Source organism: Mya arenaria, chromosome 11, assembly GCF_026914265.1.
Source record: "Mya arenaria isolate MELC-2E11 chromosome 11, ASM2691426v1".
NCBI classification, from domain to species: domain Eukaryota; kingdom Metazoa; phylum Mollusca; class Bivalvia; order Myida; family Myidae; genus Mya; species Mya arenaria.
The window spans coordinates 47,662,892-47,682,763 of NC_069132.1; the positions used below are offsets into that span (position 1 = coordinate 47,662,892).

At 35.6% G+C, this 19,872-nt stretch overlaps 1 protein-coding gene across 2 annotated transcripts in view; it reads right to left on the reverse strand.

The window, feature by feature from the left end:
* LOC128207547 (homeobox protein Meis1-like) overlaps positions 1–19,872 on the reverse strand; it is a 130,967-nt gene that overhangs the window by 103,298 nt on the left and 7,797 nt on the right. The window contains exons 2-7 of one of the 2 annotated variants that reach the window (XM_052910528.1): positions 7,576–7,713; positions 7,074–7,345; positions 5,428–5,575; positions 4,047–4,097; positions 2,878–2,928; positions 2,121–2,273 (exon numbers count right to left, since the gene is read on the reverse strand). In XM_052910528.1, coding sequence (XP_052766488.1) covers positions 2,121–2,273; positions 2,878–2,928; positions 4,047–4,097; positions 5,428–5,575; positions 7,074–7,345; positions 7,576–7,590 — 690 coding nt within the window. In that variant the 5' untranslated portion in view covers positions 7,591–7,713. Of the gene's footprint in view, positions 1–2,120; positions 2,274–2,877; positions 2,929–4,046; positions 4,098–5,427; positions 5,576–7,073; positions 7,346–7,575; positions 7,827–19,872 lie in introns of those variants that run through there. The other variant, XM_052910527.1, reaches the window with a different exon arrangement.

The following is a 19,872-nucleotide window of genomic DNA, read 5'->3' on the forward strand; positions in this document are numbered from 1 at the left end:
TGTTGAAAAGGGTCCCACGTCTTGGCTTTATTAGCAATAATATGATTCCTACACCTGTGGTATTTGAAATTATTAACAATTGGTGAAAAAAAAACAGTTTTATTTGATTTACTCTAAAATATATGAATATAAGACTCGTTGTTTACAACGTTTAATTCTCAAAAGAATCTTCATGGACAACGTCTGGGTAAATGGCTGCGTTTTAGGAGATAATCGTACATGGTTTGGGCGAAATGATAATTTAATGACAGATCTCATTATTACCTTAGCTCTTCACCACACCAGTGTCTCTAACTGACCTTCTAGCAAGGGTGAAATTGGGTCTATTCCCTTAATCACGTGAAAGGAAATGAGCGATATCCATCTATACATAGGGAGGCCAAAGCATTGTCAATTGTTTGATAATTTCCCCATGTTTTCTATAAAACCGGGCCTAAATGCTTCAGTTACTATGTATGCACAGAGATAAAATCTGGCCCCAAAGGCCCATCCTCCCGGGCAACTAAGCATGGGGGAAACTATCGCCAAAATCGCGCTCTTTCGTGGGCCCCCTACACAATGTACATGGTAATTAGGACAGGTGCCTGTGCCACAGCGAAATTATGTTAATAAATTAAAATGTGGTTCACAATATCATTTCAATAAATACCTATCTAACGTCTCACTGTTGATCAAGAGCACAATTTGCTTACACAACTGTCTCTCTATCGTAAGAACTTGGTGATATGTGTAGGTTAATGAACTATATTTTGGTCATGTTTCTCTGCTTTCCTCAAAGGTTTATCTTAAAAAATTAACCATTGACACTGTTACCAGTCATACATTTGTCTCAGAAATGTCATCTTGTATTGATCTTCAGAACTAGTATATCTTTTTTATATTGGAAAAATCTGACCCATACAGTCATGAACATAACTATTCACACATATTTTTATCTTTCTGATTATTCTGTATTCATAAGAATGTAATTCATGTGCACATTTAATATTTGTATGACCAAACTGACAATCTTTAACCACCAGTTACATTTATTGTAATTATTCAAAGAACATTTCCATATGAGAATACTATTTTGTCAATTTCTCGCCACCAATTTAGCATACTATTCATAGTAATTGTTGCGCTATATTTAGAAGTTAATGATTACAGAAACTATAGATAAGTCAAAATTTTACAAGATAATTGCTGAGCCATTGATTCGTTTGAAAGGAACATTGCAGTAATATCATACATTACACACAAACTGTAGACCATAATATTATATGCAACTGACGATTTCCTTTATAGTTTTCGCCCTGTGTGGTATCAGATTACAATAATTATATTGCATAATGTTTTTGCACTTGAATTTTACTTGTATTTTAACCTGGTTTGAACCTTTTTCATTATAATCTTTATTTTCTCTTCCATGTATTTTTAATCAGCGATTAATTAATATGTATACCACTTCCTATTTTCCAAAAAAGCATACTCTTGTCTAGCATATTAAACAAAAAATAATGACACATACATAAATACACGTCTTAGGTCTAGCATTAAATAATTCTTTCTTTCCTTAGAGGACTATATATTTACCAATGATTTCCATTGGCCCAAATAAAGTCACTTAAGTGATATTGGCGAATCTTTCGCGCAAATAAACAATTGCATTTGATTTATAGAGATAGACGATGGATCAATACAATATCTTGGTTCATTCTGTCGCGAGTCATACAATTTCTAAATCTCCAGAAGAAATTGCTACATCTATCGACTGAAATAAGAATTTTGACGAACAATGCACTCAATGTATCTCTAATTTTATGTTATTCTTGTCATAATTTTATGTTATTCTTGTCAATTTTGTTTATTTGATTCTTGTCTACAAACTAGTGCTCACTTGATGTTTGAAGACTTTTATATGAATATTACATTTCGATAGGTCGGTTGATTGAATAGGAGTTTTCCTCGTCAATCACATTAGCTTGCGTTTTATTTGTTTTTCAGTTTTATCTTCACAGCATATCTTGTACTTTTAAGCTATTATAAAACTGTAAACCATCGACACAAAATGTAAATTAAAATAAATACAAATCACGCCGTGAAACTTAAATACGGCAAGTAACCGCAAGTTAACTTACAGGATCCTGTAGGTCCGACGGATCGGGATTTTCCGGGCTTTTTGATGTAGTACTTCCGGCTCCCTCTCGTTCGTCTATCACTAAGTCTATGGGCATTTTGCCTTTTAAACAACTAATGTATCGATGGCAGAAATTGTCACACAGTTCGTGAACCTGAAATGGGAAAATAAATATTTAAAGTACACGGTTTTCTCCTTTAGGGCAAAGGTTATGTTTTGCTTTTTACCCTTGCTTTTGGTTTAGACCCATTAGGCGAGCTGTCTTAGGGAAACAAATATTATTTTATGTGTGTGTGTGCGTGTGCGTGTGTGTGTGTGTGTGTTAACTTCAAAATATCTTAAGATGATGATTATAGCTGCTTTAATTGTCCTCCCTAATGTTAAGAAAATCTCGATAAACAAGACAAACAGAAATATTTAAAGCCAGTAAATTTGTAAGCTTATTTCTTATCGGGTTGGATTTTTGAGCGCCCAGAAGGTCGTATCTGGTCCCACATTACAAAATTGTTAAGTTTAGAGAATATTATCTGTGATAACATTGAACCCCCTTAGACGTAGGTGATTTAATGCGCTCTTGTGTAGACCATATACATACACCCATTTCCATAGCCCTATTATCTCATTTACAATCCTGGCTACTTCACCAAAAGTTGTGGTTATGCGAGTAATTATTTTCATTATGAACTCGTGTTTACCCACAATGCAGGTATACGCAAAGATAATTAATAAATAAAAACAAGAAATAATTATTTGTTTACCTTTTCTAACTCAAGTAAATGGAATCGCAGCACTTGTATCGCCTGAATCATCTGAATATAGAAACAGAACAACATTTATTAGTATTATAAATTCACTTATTCATTTTTAACAATTTAAAACGTTTTTATTATGTAAATCATATATTTATTGGACGTTCATGAATGCCTTTTTTATAAATATGCACAACTCATGTATACATCATGTACAATAGTATTTTACAATGAGTCCCTGGTCATGATTTGAATAAAAAATACTGTAGTGTAGTGCCGTTGTGTTTATATAGTGATATACACAGTGTAATTCATATATATTCAAGTAAATTCATTTCCCTCTGAAGAATTTATAAAAAGTGAGTAACTGAAATGCCTAATCAAATTATAAGATGTTGTGACTTCTTTTCGCATCAAGTGTAAAAAGAAATGTTCGAGCCCTACACCGCGCAACACGTGTAATAACGACTGGCTAGTGAGTATTTAATTGCACTGGCCATATTGGACGGGAAGGACACAGCCTGGATCCAGATCTCCAGTAGTTGCCGACCAAATTATCACCTCCATGGCAAAGTCTGATGAGACTCATTAGTGAGGTAACTTGGATGAATGTTTTATCCCGGAATTTTGTATATTTCTACAAGCGCCATGTGTTCAAGTCCCTGCAGTTTCACTCCAGCAATTATGTACAGGGACGGGAGAAAATACTGTTGAAGTTTTCTTTTTTTCGAGGTACTTAAACTGTGATATAAAAACGAAAAATCGGACTAAATTTTATTGCAAACCTGACATTTGGTTAACTGAAGGTAATTCAAATACCCCTAATTTTCTCCGCTAGGGGCGTACATCGAAAGTGCAGGGTACGGTATATGTTGTTTGGAACGGACAGTTATCGTTAAAATCTAGCATGGTTTGGAGTTTCAATCTTTAAGATGCGTTTCTAAATTGGTAAACACAATTATATTCCCCGACCATATTTTTGGAATGTTATCGCGGTTAAGCAGACGCTTATTTTAAATAGATCTTTCAAAACCTACAAGTCACCTTAACATTTATTAATACCATCGTATATGACATAATATTAAGGTTGAAAAATTGTTCGATTATACTACAGCTCTAATGAGTAAATGATGATTGATAAGCGTAGTTTTATTGATGAGGAAATAAAAGTCACTTACCAAACTGTCCAACTCGTGGTTGGATGAGAATAATGGTTTATCTGACCTCGCCTGAAATTTGAACCAGAGAACTGATGATCAATAGCAAACATTTCAAATATGTTAAAATCACTACTAACACTAATCCCATGTACTTGTATTTCGGTTTGTTTACATTTCAGAGTGATTCTGCACGAACCAAATTGAGGACACCGATCACAGAACTATTACTGTTGGTTTATTTCTTGGGAATAATGATTTGAAATTTGTTATATTGCCCAGTCATTTGGGTCAGTTTATGGTCCCCACTGTTAGCGGACTGCGGAGACAATGACCAAGTTTAAATTGCGGTCTGGATCGCCAATGATTTTATATACAAGCACTGGTTAAATTGATCTCAAGTCGCTCCTGAACATAATGTAGATTGCATATTGGCAATCATATTACTCAAAACAGGAGGAATTGGCAGAGGAAATAAATAAGAAGACGACTTATCGTGTATGCTATGAACTCAATATACAGTCCTCAAAGGTAATACTTCACAAATCATATTCAATGATTTCTTCTTGTCTTCGGCTAATGCGTATTTTAAATATTTGCCCTTTTCAGTCTATAGAAATTCCTTATAATCGTTACTCTTTGCGGTACACTAATTCTTTTATTCACATGAAATCAAATGCTTTAATCACTTAAAGTATAAATAATGTTAGTTTTATTGTATAAATTTTAAGTGTTATCGTGTTATCCTGATTAAGTGTTTAAATTAATGATGAATATTTAACCGGTGGTATACCCGTTTATTTAAAATTAATTAAGGCATAAGTCTAATACTTAGTAAAACAATAAACAAAATGTTAAATCAATGTTTGGATCCCCCTTATCAATTGTACCATGTTGATTTAAGTCACTTTCAGTTATAAAGTAAATAAAGAAACAAAATACTCAAAAATGCACCAACAAGATCTTTATGATGTTGGGAAAGCTGTTATGCAAATATTCTGCATATAACAACGTTTAATACATTGTTACAATAAAAATAAACAAAAATCTATATTTATGATTTGCAGTTGTGCTCTGAATTATTTCATTAATACACCTTTCTTTAACAATGCTTATTTATTGTATTTTATAACACATTCGTGTATTTTTGCATGCTATTTGATAACAGACCTGTGATGTTCGGACTTGTTAAGAAACGCTATGACCCATACGGTCTAAACAAGCGACATGTCTAGAGACTCAAGAATATTAAATATTTATTCCATGTACACGTTATAGAATAATACTATTTTCGATTAAAATAAACAAACACGCCACCTTCAAGACCTTCAATATTACCTATTTATGTTACAAGTATGAAATAATAATAATATGAAGATAACCAAAAACGGTAGCTACTCACCAGGACCTGCTTGCTGAAGACAGCGATGTCCTCATTGAAAGACTCCGATGAGCACACATCTCCCCCAGCCACGCCCGGCTCTCGGGGGGTACACGTGGCAAGCTCACACTTCTCGAAGATCAGCGCCAGCAACGGGAACAGCGGGTGCCTGCAACGACACGAACATCATCAGCTCTTACACCACTTTTACAGCAATACATAAGTCACTCCTTTGTTTCAACTCTGCCGAATGTAAGTAGGTAAATCCAGAGATGTTTCCGGCAAGTTTATTGTTATTATTTATTTAAGAATTTATTTATTAATATTTAAAGATGCCTTTCTTTTTATTTAAAATTTAGTCCTATATATTGTTGCTTTGTCTTTGTTTTAACAGGGACGTATGGGAATAATTTTATTTTATCCCAATATATACAATTTTTCATTCCGACTTGAATTATTTATTATCTAAGGAAAAGCATGAGCCAAAGCTGTCCATTTCACGTTTATATTTATAAATCACAAACTATTATATCTCTTTAATTTTCTATTTAATTCTAAATTTCTTATTTTACTTATTTCTTATTTTACTTATAATTTCTGATATCCTACTGTTTTAAAACGTATGTAATAAAATATGTCCAAGGCTACCCTCTTTATTTGTATGTACCCTTTAGCTGGTGATTATATAGCATGTTTTAATGATATTCTCACGTGATGCAAGTAATGTGTTAAGTATTAACCACGCATCATAAATAATATCAAATTTTATCGCCGGTATTTGTTTTCAGTTTTAGTGTTATTTGAAATAAGCGTAATATGTTCGAACGTTTTTATTTTAAGTGTGTATAGACGGAGGCGTTTTACACTTGAATGTCTGAATTTTACTTTCAAACGAAATAAATTCAAGAGAAATATGATTTTATTTCTCGGAAATGTAAACATTAGTCGTATTTCACAGAAAGCGAGGGACCTTGTTTGCCTCGACACATTAATCTTTAATTCTGAGACGTTTTTGTCACCGCGCTGATTTTCTCAACGTTTCCGGCAATGATCGAAAGCCGACATTAAATAGATGATATTCTTGCGTGTTCACAAAAATATGTTAATACATGACGGACAGCCATTTTGTTTTTCGGCGTTTATCTTGTTTATGTATTTCTGTTTGGCCCGGAGCAGCGCGAGTGTGTTTCTGTATTTTATCATACTGTTTAGTCAGCCGATGGTATTTCAATGTTTTGGCCATGTTGATGCGCTTACAAATGTAGATATATTGTATTTAGTTTGACCCAGTGGCGCAAATTTTGTACGATTTTGGTTAGCTTGATATTTATGTACAGCACTTGTCGTTTAGGGCAGAAAGTTACTTGTATGGTCTGAACATAAAATGCGATGTTATAATGGCCTGTAAATGGCTCATGTTTAATTGTATTATCCCTTCCACTTCACTAAACTTTATCAATTATTTTTTAATTCCATAATCTTCTAACACGTTATTAACTTTAGATCACATGAATAAGCTATATCAATATTGCACTGAATTAAATATATTTTTGATTAAACAATCCGTGTGATTTTATCTGACTACACCAGACCCGATGTAACAATTCCGGGATTGTCCTGCACTATTTCTTCCAATCCGCAGCCATCCTTAGCCAGTCAACACTTACCCATATATCGAGTCTTTGTCCCGTTTAATTTGACTATCCTGGGTGGGGTTAGCACCCATCCCCGTCATGGAACTACTTGTGGAGTATGGGGGGTAAGAGGATGTGTGCATAGATCCGCCATGGTTCACACTATGTGGCGGTAGCGAGTGGCCGCTGGACATTGAGGTCCGGTGGTCGGGGTACATGTTCTCCAAACCCGTGAGCCCGCTGCTCGCAAGACCCGAGCCTCCAATGCCACTTCCCGGATAGTGAGCGGGGAATTCATTTTCAATCTGAAAGAGATGGCTCATGTTTAATTTAAGAGTCTTTAAATGCACACTTCGCAGTATAAACACGCGTTTGCAAGTAAATCCATTTAACAATTTACCCCCCCCCCAAACCCGCTTAAAACTACTCGAACTCTATCCAAAACCATAATTTAAGGTTATAAACGTCCATTAAATAAAATCACAAATTCCGTGGTAACCTAATTGTTATGAAATATATGAATCGTTCTCCTTACCACCCTATTCGCCATGGACTTTCCTACGTGAGTCCAAGGCTGAGGCTAGTTAGGCTCCGATTCCGGTCTCTCCTTGCCAGAGAAAGCACACCTTGTCGCGAACACGTATATCCGGATGGCATAAACAAATCCGAGATTCTGTCAAAGAAATACAAAACTGTCAATGTTAGTAAACGTTCCTACACACTATCATCACAACCCTAGTTTAGCGAGTATGCTGTCTCTTCTATCGGCCGCTGCCGTAAAGCTGTCAATCACAGTGATACGGCCGCGCTATACAGCACACTGAACGAACGAATGAGCTGTCAGAGAAAGATTTATCGGTACGGGGCGGGACACTGCGATACGCGAGGGGCGCTTCACTACGCTGCTCCCAGTCATGTACCTGTTATTCCAAAATAGTGAATTGGGCATAGATATCAGAGACCACACTTCAGGCTTTCACTGATAAGAAATATGATTTTCGGTTATGATATATCACTCTCTGATATAGTCGCGATTTGTGCGTACAGGACGTTTTCTAAAGTCAGTTGCAAGCACGGCGTTAGGACCCGATTCTTTCGAGCTTCTGGACAGCTCCATTACTCGTTCCCAAATAGTAAAGTCGACTTTACTTTTTTAAGCATGTACATTTTTACATTTATGAATTTGTAAGATTGTTTTCCTTCTTTTTGGTTGTTTTATAATCTTCGTTACTTACACTTATAAGTACATGTATTTAACACTGAAGTGCTCAATGTTTTCCAACCTTTGAAACGCCTGTCAAATATTAGATGGATATACCAGTTATTTGACAGAAAAATAATGCATTGAGTCTTTGACACCCTAACAGATCGGTGATATATGTACATTCAACCTTTTCACTGGGTTTTCGTTTCCCCGCGGAGTACCTTTCATTCTGTCGCCAGAATAGGGCGGTACTACTCAGCGGAAAATTACGCCCGTTTACACAAAGACCGCCCTAAGCACTGCCTATTGATATTGATCCACCTTGAAAATAAGATTCCGCAGCGCAAAGTCAAATCGATAGGAACGCCTTCGTAATCCAAGTATTTTGTTTAAAAAAAACACGCTTGTATTTGCTTCTGAAATGTAAACGTTTTTATTTTTAAGCAATATACTCATAATACTGTTTAAATATGAAAAAAATATTGAAAATAATTCAGAGATTAATATTTGAATAGGAGAAAAACGGATGAACTATAAGCTGCATATCAAATGTTTATATTGGACTAATGTCACATAAATTTTGCTTGGAATCAGTCTTCTTATGTTATACATTTGATTTTGTATTTTATTGTTGAAATACGAGTTATTGTATCATCCTGTGTTTTGTGTTTTTCATTTCCTTGAGACTTTTATATACAATTCGAAAAGATAAGAAAGCAAAATACTGCGCTGTTATTATCATAACGAATCATCTTTGCGTGTTTGCGAAACAAACGCGCAGTTGCTATATATTAAAAGGTGATGTATGGTTTTAATTATTCTTTGCGGGGTTACAATTACATAGAAGGTCGGGGTGAAGCGACCTCTGCATAACCCCGTCTTGAAGATTACAAAGGTGCCGATGATTAGGTAACGATGAAGGATCCGATAAGGGGTCCGATAAGGGCTCTTTTCTTGACGACATTGCTTGATGTCAGCGATAACATGCAGATAATTCAGACCAGTTCCCGGGTCACTGCGGCCCCCTAACGAGATACCCACTACAAGACTACTCTTCTAATAAAACGTCCATAATGACCCTTAACTTTCATTTTTATTCTCATAAAAGTGCCTAGTTTTTATTAAAAATGGATCAAAATGAGCCTCTGCCACGAAATTAAAATACCGTTATACCCGGACAGGGTCAAAGCTAGTGAGCGAAGTTAAATAAGTTTTGTTGATTTTTTTGTTTGATTTCGTATTATAGTTGTCATTTAACATTTATGTCGAAATTATACTGCGCGAGTTGATGCATTTGTCATAGGCTTGTTATCTAAACTAAGGCACAGCGGCATTATATATGCCACAGCCGTGTATAATTGGTTAAAAAATACTTTTCATTGTGTTGACCCAAAAAGTGTTTTATGAAGTATTTAAGACTCAACAGCTATGCTGCTTATTTAAAAAAAGTGTAAAGTGCACACGATTGTACCGTTATGAATTTTAAAAGGAAATATTTTTTCCAGAAAGATACAATGAAAAAAAACTTAGAAAAAAAAAACAGAAAGAAAATGTGAACAACCAAGAAACACGAACTGGAAGAAAGAAATACTTTATACAGAAATGCATTGGACTATATCATTCTTGGTATTATACCTTTTGATTCTGACTACACATTTTCAATAGTTTTCAAATATGTACCTTCTTAAAATATACTATTAAACAGTGATTATACATGTATGCATGTTCGGTCACATAATGTTGAACCTAATGAAACAAAACTACAGTTTAATGAAACCCAATTAAATACTTCAGAAGTATATTATTTAACTTAAACGGTGCCTTTGTTGTTTACAATCGTTTTTGGAGTGTTTTGTTGTTCTTCTCTTATCGGCTTAATTTAGGTTATTTAACGTCAATGATATGTTCACAACAATGCATTATACATTGTATTCTTCATATCATTGTATAACTATACCACGTGAATACGTGATGACTTCACCGTTTATTAATACTGCTTCCTTAAAATGAACATTATCGCATACAAAAAATAGTATGTTGGGCCCTCTTATCAACGATCGTATCATCCGATTATTTTCGAAACAGTATCCCCGTGTTGTAATGACACAGATTTATAAATTAATTCTCAAAATGAAGACGTAAGACAAAGATAATTTGAACTTGCATGAAAACTAATAGATATGTATACTTGTACCATATGATCAAGCCGAAATTCTTGATCACACGACATGTTGTAAATTTGGTAAAACACATGAATTAGATGACCCCATTGTGTATAACACATGAATACGATGGCCCCATTGTGTAAAACACATGAATACGATAGCCCCATTGTGTATACCACATGAATACGATGGCCCCATTGTGTACAACACATGAATACGATAGCCCCATTGTGTATACCACATGAATACGATGGCCCCATTGTGTATAACACATGAATACGATGGCCCAATTGTGTAAAACACATGTATACGATGGCCCCATTGTGTATAACACATGAATATGATGGCCCCATTGTGTAAAACACATGTATACGATGGCCCCATTGTGTATAACACATGAATACGATGGCCCCATTGTGTATAACACATGAATACGATAGCCCCATTGTGTATAACACATGAATACGATGGCTCGATTGAGTATAACACATGAATACGATGGCCCCATTGTGTATAACACATGAATTAGATGGCCCCATTGTGTATAACACATGAATTAGATGGCCCCATTGTGTAAAACACTTGAATTAGATGGCCCCATTGTGTATAACACATGAATTAGATGGCGCCATTGTGTATAACACATGAATTAGATGGCCCCATTGTGTATAAATCATGAATTAGATGGCGCCATTGTGTATAACACATGAATTAGATGGCCCCATTGTGTATAACACATGAATTAGATGGCCCCATTGTGTATAACACATGAATTAGATGGCCCCATTGTGTATACCACATGTATACGATGGCTCCATGTGTATACCACATGTATACGATGGCCCCATTGTGTATACCACATGTATACGATGGCTCCATTGTGTATAACACATGTATACGATGGCCCCATTGTGTATTACACATGAATACGATGGCCCCATTGTGTATATCACACGAATCAGATGACTCCATTGTGTATAACACATGTTTACGATAGCTCCATTGTGTATAACACATGAATAAGATGGCCCCATTGTGTATAACACATGAATTAAATGGCCCCATTGTGTATACCACATGTATACGATGGCTCTATTGTGTATAACACATGTATACGATGGCTCCATTGTGTATAACACATGAATAAGATGGCCCCATTGTGTATAACACATGAATTAGATGGACCCATTTTGTATAACACATGAAGACGATGGCCCCATTGTGTATAACACATGAATTAGATGGCCCCATTGTGTATAACACATGAATTAGATGGCCCCATTGTGTATAACACATGAATAAGATGGCCCCATTGTGTATAACACATGAATACGATGGCCCCATTGTGTAAAACACATGAATAAGATGACCCCATTGTGTATAACACATGAAGTAGATGGCTCCATTGTGTATAACACATGAATAAGATGGCCCCATTGTGTATAACACATGAATACGATGGCTCGATTGAGTATAACACATGAAAACGATGGCTCGATTGAGTATAACACATGAAAACGATGGCTCCATTGAGTATAACACATGAATAAGATGGCCTCATTGTGTAAAACACATGAATACGATGGCCACATTGTGTATTACACATGAATACGATGGCCCCATTGTGTATAACACATGAATAAGATGGCCCCATTGTGTATAACACATGAATACGATGGCCCCATTGTATATTGTACAAGAATACGATGGCCCCATTGTGTATAACACATAAATAAGATGGCCCCATTGTATATTATACAAGAATACGATGGCCCCATTGTGTATAACACATAAATAAGATGGCTCCATTGTGTATAACACATGTATACGATGACCCCATTGTGTATTACACATGAATACGATGGCCCCATTGTGTAAAACACATGAATAAGATGGCCCCATTGTGTATAACACATGAATACGATGGCCCCATTGTGTATAACATATGAATCCGACGGCCCCATTGAGTATAACACATGAATACGATGGCTCCATTGAGTATAACACATGAAAACGATGGCTCCATTGAGTATAACACATGAAAACGATGGCTCCATTGTGTATAACACATGAATATGATGTTCCCATTTTGTATAACATATGAATATGATGACTCCATTGTGTATAACACATGTATACGATGGCCCCATTGTGTATAACACATGAATACGATGGCTCCATTGTGTATAACACATGAATATGATGGCCTCATTCTGAAAACACATGAATAAGACGGCCCCATTTTGTATATCACATAACACATGAATAAGACGGCCCCATTATGTATAACACATGCATATGATGCTCCCATTGAGTACAATGAGTACAACACATGGAAACGATGGCCCCATTGAGTATAACACATGAATACGATGGCTCGATTAAGTATAACACATGAAAACGATGGCTCCATTGAGTATAACACATGAATAAGATGTTCCCATTGTGTATAACATATATATATATATATATATATATATATATATATATATATATATATATATATATATATATATATATATATATATATATATATTAAGATGGCCCCATTGTGTATAACACATGCATAAGATGGCCCCATTGTGTATTACACATGGATAAGAGGGCCCCATAGTGTATAACACATGTTTAAGAGGGTCCCATTGTGTATAACACATGAATTAGATGGCCCCATTGTGTATTACACATGGATAAGAGGGCCCCATTGTGTATTACACATGGGTAGGAGGGCCCCATTGTGTATAACACATGTTTAAGAGGGTCCCATTGTGTATAACACATGAATTAGATGGCCCATTGTGTATAACACATGCATAAGATGGCCCCGTTGTGTATTACACATGGATAAGAGGGCCCCATTGTGTATTACACATGGATAAGAGGGCCCCATTGTGTATTACACATGGATAAGAGGGCCCCATTGTGTATTACACATGGGTAAGAGGGCCCCATTGTGTATTACACATGGGTAAGAGGGTCCCATTGTGTATAGCACATGAATTAGATGGCCCCATTGTGTATAACACATGAATTAGAGTGCCCCATTGTGTATAACACACGAATAAGATGGCCCCATCGTGTATATAACGCATGAATTAGAGGGTACACATGGGTAAGAGGGCCCCATTGTGTATAACACATGTTTAAGAGGGTCCCATGGTGTATAACACACGAATAAGATGGCCCCATCGTGTATATAACGCATGAATTAGAGGGCCCCATTGTGTATAACACACGAATAAGATGGCCCCATCGTGTATATAACGCATGAATTAGAGGGCCCCATTGTGTATAACACGCGAATAAGATGGCCCCATCGTGTATATAACGCATGAATTAGAGGACCCCATTGTGTATAACGCATGAATTAGAGGGCCCCATTGTGTATAACACACGAATAAGATGGCCCCATCGTGTATATAACGCATGAATTAGATGGCCCCATTGTGTATAACGCATGAATTAGAGGGCCCCATTGTGTATAACACACGAATAAGATGGCCCCATCGTGTATATAACGCATGAATTAGAGGGCCCCATTGTGTATAACACACGAATAAGATGGCCCCAGTGTGTATAACACATGGATATCATTGCCCCATTGTGTATAACATATGAATAAAATAGGCTTATGGTGGATAACGCATAATTAAGAGGGCCCCATTGTGTATAACACATGAATACGATAGCCCCATTGTGTATAACACATGGATATCATTGCCCCATTGTGTATAACATATGAATAAAATAGGCTTATGGTGGATAACGCATAATTAAGAGGGCCCCATTGTGTATAACACGTGGATAAGATTGCATATTGCATGTGTGGCCGATTTTGATATGAATAAGACAAAGTAACGTTTACAAATTTTGTGTTTTTGTGAACGAATTATGTGTAAATAATTACGCTTCTAGGCGCTGATATACCATCCATTTCTTTGATTGATAATCGCACTGTTAATTTCTGATTTATCTTTGTTATAATAGTAGGTTCGTATTATACTGTTTGACATGGTCGTGTAATTTAAAATATATGTTTGCGGTTTCGAAAAATTCGTCGGTCAATGTTAAATAAATTCGTGGGGTTGCTGCTAGGTACCAATCAACACTAACATATATAATGTTTGTTACTTTCTGGCAATACCCCCACGAATTATGTAATAAGTAACAAACATTAAACCCCGTTTTTTTAAGTAACTTGCATTTCTGTATTCATATAAAGTTCATTTCGTCTGAACGGAAATTTTGTTAAGACTATAGATCGAGTAAAATAGGCAAATAAAATCAGTGGACCATTCCTAGATGTCGTTGTTCACATTGTCGGCGTTGAACGGTTAAATGTTGCATTAAGGTCAGTTTCCCATTAATATGAAATGTATGATGCCATACTGAGATTGTTGTAAATATTGTAAATATACTACCAAAGAAATACGTTTTATAAGTAAACAACTATGTATTGCAAATATATTATAATCATTATTTTGTATCGTTGTATTCGTGGAGGCAACAAGAATCTACCCGTACTTGCATTTCATGTTTTTATTATTCTCAGCCTTACAGTGACTGAGTCCGGTAGTCTATTTTTTACATAATCTAAGCAATAATAAATGTAAGTGTGAGGTTTGATGTTGGTAGACTACTTTAAGCCTCCAAAAAAATCCGCAGTATTGTCATTAACCGGTAAGGCGGTACCCTAATGTTTATTAATAGACAAACTGTTGCATAAACGTTTGATCTGTTTTGTAGCTCTTGTTCGTGACGTCTTCGTTTGTTTCCGTGATGGTAAACACGTCAATGATAGCTCTTGGGACAAGTGAGGTTGGATAGTCATGACCTAGCTGAAAATCCAGTGAAATCCTGTTTCTCTTACTGTTCCAAAATGGTGACCCCAACATTAATTGATACACAATTGCTGATCTGTCCGTGTTGTTTGTACCTTTCGTGGCTCTTGTTCATTGTTAGTTAGGCCTTACCATTGTGCGTTTAAACAGGGTCTTTGTTAAATAATTTGGCTGCTGGGTCTATCCCTTTAGTTTCCATTGTTTTATTTTATCATTAGTTGAGCAGCATCCACAGATTTTTTAACAACTGTGTGTACAATGGCGGTTTCCATTTTTGCAACTACCGTATTAGTTTAAACATATTTATTTTACAACGATTGTGAAACAAGTTATTACAACGTTATATTAATCACTCTCGTTGGCACGATTTTACGCGAGAGTGTGGTCTTGTGTTGTTGGGGAAACCGGAGAAAACCCACTTGTCCGGCTTGGTGACCACGAACCAAACTCACATGCGCCAGAGCCGGGAATCGAACCCGGGTCGCCTAGGTGAGAAGCGAGTGCGCTAACCACTGCGCTACCGTATTGATAGGCGTTGCAATCGCTATGCCGTATGTTGCCTACGTTTTACACTGTAAAATAATATATCCTGACAGAAATGCTACTTTGGTAATATGGTATTTTTTACTGTATTACAAATATATCATCGGCGTTTCTTTGTTCTCGTTTGAAATATGTTATTGCTATCTCAATAAAATTCTTAACAAATTAAAAAAAAAATCTTAATTAAATGCATTGCCAGTATTTCCTATTCATTTAGTTATAGACTTATCTCTTCAAATGGTTTATTTTTTCGTAGGTTACAATGTTATCTGAATATTAAATGTTCACATTATTAAAAAGTAAAAATTCCTGCAAAAACATATTTCCTTTTTTGTGGTACTAAAAGTGAAGACATCCGTGTATATGTACATTGTACTGTACATTGTAACCACCGTCAATCAAATGTCCTTTCTTGACCTCGACACCACACAGTGTCTCCCTACACAAGGTATCACTTCATTATGGTTTTTAGGCTGTAGGCCGATAAGGCCTGCAGACTTTTATAACCGTATCTCGGAAATCGCATCGGCAGATCGACATAACATTTTTAACTTTGGCGAATTAATGCGCGCACGGGCGTAACAACCCCTGCGCAGTTAGAACTACGTTGGTCAACGACCTAATTTACATTAACATTTACAACGAAAATACCTAGTAAGCAATCTGCTTCAATAGCTACGGACTGCGTTCTGCATATTGATTAACTAGCTAAAAGTAGCGCTGTTAGGAGTTTTTAATCTATGTAATGCGGTTAATATAGTTCGAATAAGCTGCGTTTTGCGTAATATAACGCGATTAAAATTGTACAGAAAGCAATTATTTCAATATCGGCGAGTTAGAGAACATAATATAAAAAGCAGAATCTGCAAACAGTTTCTAAATGAACGCGTACTGAATCAAAAAAATACATGTAAGGCCGAGGACCGATAATATCTACATGTACTTTGAGTTAAGAATAGAATCTGGGTCATCGCATTCAGACAGGTTTATTTCCCGGAAATAAACTCTGAGAACTCGGAAAAGTATGGATCGTATTATGATGCAATTAAAAGCTAATTAGGCGTAAGATATCAAACCATTATGTTTTAAATTAAATTTGAATACTTCATTTTATCCAACAATCAGTTTATTTTTGGTGATTGAAGTTCATCCATAAGAATATTTTCTATGTTTTAAATTGCTTAAATCGCTCTTACTTTTTATTTTTTATTGAAATTGTTAGTTTGTCCTTGTGTTTGTAAAATGTGTGTCGACATAAGACCATTCTCTTGTGTAAGTACATACTAACAACCTTTAACCAGTACTAAGTGCATATTAGTATACACTTTTACCATTCAAATCAAATCGTGTAAAGCTATCGACCTGCTACAATTTGTGTCATAGTCATGTAATGCCGAATGAAACGGAAAGTGTGTGAATATTTCTCACTTTGTCTCAGTAATTTCAGACCAAAGTCTTGAGCATGGAGCATAATGCATATGCATATTTAAAACCACTGATATAAATGAGTAATCTGTTCATTTTGTGACATGGGTTGAGGGCATTATTAAGATACATGTACATCAAACATACATGGAATAAATAGTGTTCGGGTGATTCGATCCAGAGGTATTTGTCGTTGTAGAAGGAGCCCTGACATATAAATCTAATTAATATGTTCAATGCATTTTGTTGGGATGCATTTGGTTAAGCTGGCATACCATGGAAGTAAATTAAATACGCCTAAGTCCAGTTTGAATTTAAGAGTAGATTTTACTAAAATATCCTAAATGCTTTATCCGTGGCAGTGCATTGTTTATAAAAACCAAAGCTCCAGATAAGGTTTTATATGATATTAAGAATTACTCCGTACCTTATACGTAACTATTTGGCGTATTCCACATTTCGAATGACTTGTACTACATGATCTAATTGAGAATCCACATAAAACTCTTAAAGTTTTTTGCGAAGGAAATTATGACGAGCATATATACTATCTTTAGTTTTTTATGTTAATAATTATTTTTTACAATTGCATGACTATACTCACATAACATTGCAGGCCGAAGGCCATTCAACGCTTTAAGCGCTTTGATTATTAATAGTTTCAGTTCAAATATGTTTCTGTAGTCTTTATTTGAATAAACCATCAAACATTTTCAATTGATTTTTTTTTTCATAAATAAAAAAGGAGGTAAACTTGGATGGGTTTTGTCAAAGTGAACATGTACATTGTTTAACTTTAACAATGTCAGAAAATCTTGAATTAAGTGCAGTAATTCATAGTTATTTTATGCTAGATAGTTGGTAGGAGTGACCCCTTTGATAAATCTGAAGAAAAAAATAAATATTTTATGTTAAATGTCACTAAATTTTGTACAGGTCAAATGACATCAAAGTGCATTCCTATAAAATTTCATGATTGTAGGTGCGATTCTTTTTGTGCTACATGCGAGACAATAGATTTAGACCATTTTTATTAGATCAATGGCCATAACTCTTGTTAGCCCTACGAAATGTGACGAAATGATGCATCACAGCCCAAACGAACCAACATACCTTCCAAGTTTCATGAATGTAGGCGCCTAACTTTTGGTGATTCATGCGACATAAGATTTAACACACATTTTTCTATAAAATCAAGGGCCATTACTCTTGTTAGTCCGATGAATTGTGACAACAATGACATGTGCATCACAGTCAATCCTATGCAGTTTCATAAGTGTAGGTACAATGCTTTCGGCGCTATATGTGACACAAAGTGTTTCATACCATTTTTTACAAATTCAAGCGCCATAACTCTTGTAAAACCGAGCGAAAAGTGACAGAAATGGCAGGTGACCAACATTCCTATGAAAATGCATTTATGTAGGTGCAATACGTTTTGAGGTACATGCGACAAAGTCTATTTTGAGCCATTTTAACGTAGTTTAACGACCATAACTCCTGTTAGATCGAGTGAAATGTGACAGAAATGGCAGTTGTATAATAGTCCATAGATTTGAGGTATAATGTTTCTGGACCTATATTTACTACGTTATTTTATTACAGTTGAACCTCGTTGGCTCGAACTCCCAGGGACCGGCGAAAATACCTCGAGCCTCGAAAAATTCGAGCCAAGCAGGAATGCTTACTTCCAGTATAAAGAAATCGGCTTTTTACATCCACTTCGAACCAACGAGGAATTCGAGCCAACGGGGTTCAGCTGTATTCTAATATGGAAAGTATACTTGGTTTAATCATAGACGTTCATTTCTCGCTTTCTGTGTTGTTCAATGCATAGTTATTACATATACATTTTCGATTGGATAGTTGGTGATTCTGTGTTTTGGTGATTATATGTTAATGATTCCACGGTATAGGAGACCGAGGAACGTTAAGAATGCGATGATGACCCTCTCAAACTGTTGAATAATTCAATGAATGTGAATGAAATGCAATTCTGTCAGGGGAAATGAATAATGAGCGGTAGAAATGAATTATTTTATTCATTCCAGCCTTGGCTGCCTCCAAGTCTAAAGGGACCAATCAAGCCGCGGAGTTCTTATTATTTGTGAGATATGAAATTTGTAGCACGGGCCATTATAAACACTTCTGTATGTGAGATGTATAATTAATGAATAAACTGTATTTACAGACAAAACTCAGCCGTTTCTCATTTTTGCTGTTGGTCTATAAAAATACCAACGCAATATTACAGCAAATTTCGATAATATATATGTGTATTCACTAAACTTCGGCGGATGTCGTTTATTTAGATTCATTTGCACACGATACAAGTTTCATCAATGAACAAAAAAGGGAACATCAAAGAACCTTATTTATCAATGTTGTATGACTCATTTGTTAAAAGGTTTTATAATTAAGCTTTTATCATAAGAAGCTACCGTGAGGATTATGTATATTGTCATTATGTTATCAAGTTAAACCTGGTTAACAATGTTCATGGATTCGCGGACATGACAAGCCAATAGGTACCGCCAACGACCAATTCGTCACCGACATATACCCCGTTCATTCATCGCTGCCATTTTAATCACGTGATGTCTTAGACATCCTGTAGTTGGCCGCTGTATATTACGACAATCAATAAGGTTATA